Raw genomic sequence first — 1,261 nt, 5'->3', positions numbered from 1 at the left:
CCGGGCCCAAGCGGACAGGCCCGTTAAAGACACGCGGTTCCCGTGAGCTTCGGGGACCTCTGGGCTGGGGGAAGGGCAGGGAGCCTGTGGTTGTCGGAGAGAGGCACCCGTTCACCCACCTCACAGAAGAGGACACTGAGGCTCAGGGTCACAGAGCCAGGTGTGCTGGCTTCTGAGAGCTCACGGCCGTACTAGGAAGGGAAGGAGAAGCCAGGGCAGCCTGGGGGAGGGGCACGTGCAGGTGGGGAAAGAAGTTTGTGCACTGCACGCCGCATCCCTGCACCTCTTCCAGCCCAGGGTCCCCTGGGAAGGAGCTTGGGCCCCAGGTTGTGTCGGGGCTGGGAAGCAAGCGAAGGAGGCTGGCTCCAAGCCTGCCTGCAGGGTAGAGTTGCCAAGTCAGCCAAATCAACCAGAGGGCCTTCCCGGGATGCGGGAGAAGCGCCGTCTCCTCTGAGAAGCTGCCCCTTGTGCTGTATCACCTCACCCCCAGGGGCCCAGAGCTGTCCCCCCTCCCGCCTGGGGCCTTTTGTGCCTGACACTCCTCTCTGTGCAGGGTCGGTCTGGGGTTCTAGCAGCTGGCACGAGCCCTCCCGGCCCTGACCCCCACCCACCGCGTGGAAGATGCCTGAACAGAGCAACGACTACCGAGTGGTGGTGTTCGGGGCGGGCGGCGTGGGCAAGAGCTCGCTGGTGCTTCGCTTCGTCAAGGGCACGTTCCGGGACACCTACATCCCCACCATCGAGGACACCTACCGGCAGGTGATCAGCTGCGACAAGAGCGTATGCACGCTGCAGATCACCGACACCACGGGCAGCCACCAGTTCCCGGCCATGCAGCGGCTGTCCATCTCCAAGGGCCACGCCTTCATCCTGGTCTACTCCATCACCAGCAAGCAGTCGCTGGAGGAGCTGGGGCCCATCTACAAGCTCATCGTGCAGATCAAGGGCAGCGTAGAGGACATCCCCGTCATGCTGGTGGGCAACAAGTGCGATGAGACACAGCGGGAGGTGGACACCCGCGAGGCCCAGGCCGTGGCCCAGGAGTGGAAGTGCGCCTTCATGGAGACGTCGGCCAAGATGAACTACAACGTCAAGGAGCTTTTCCAGGAGCTGCTGACGCTGGAGACGCGCCGAAACATGAGCCTGAACATCGACGGCAAGCGCTCCAGCAAACAGAAGAGGACAGACCGCGTCAAGGGCAAATGCGTCCTCATGTGAGCCCGGGACGCCCGCCACCAGCCGGTCCAAGCCTCTCCCAAAG

The 1,261-nt window shown here is 63.8% G+C and overlaps 1 protein-coding gene across 1 annotated transcript; it reads left to right on the top strand.

Moving 5' to 3' along the window:
• The first annotated feature begins 621 nt into the window (after positions 1–621).
• On the top strand, positions 622–1,261 carry DIRAS1 (DIRAS family GTPase 1). Its single transcript, XM_047094533.1, has one exon. It carries the CDS (start codon positions 622–624, stop codon positions 1,216–1,218), a length of 597 nt encoding a protein of 198 aa, XP_046950489.1. The 3' UTR covers positions 1,219–1,261.

This window comes from Lynx rufus, unplaced genomic scaffold (assembly GCF_022079265.1).
Source record: "Lynx rufus isolate CCGP_SWC_20201006 ecotype Redwood Valley unplaced genomic scaffold, mLynRuf1.p SCAF_4, whole genome shotgun sequence".
NCBI lineage: Eukaryota > Metazoa > Chordata > Mammalia > Carnivora > Felidae > Lynx > Lynx rufus.
Note: the sequence above shows the minus strand (reverse complement) of the source record. Positions and strands in the feature narration are given on the sequence as shown.

Excerpts from the sequence above, each read along its gene's own strand:
- DIRAS1 (XM_047094533.1), top strand. The coding sequence starts at position 622 with ATGCCTGAACAGAGCAACGACTACCGAGTGGTGGTGTTCGGGGCGGGC.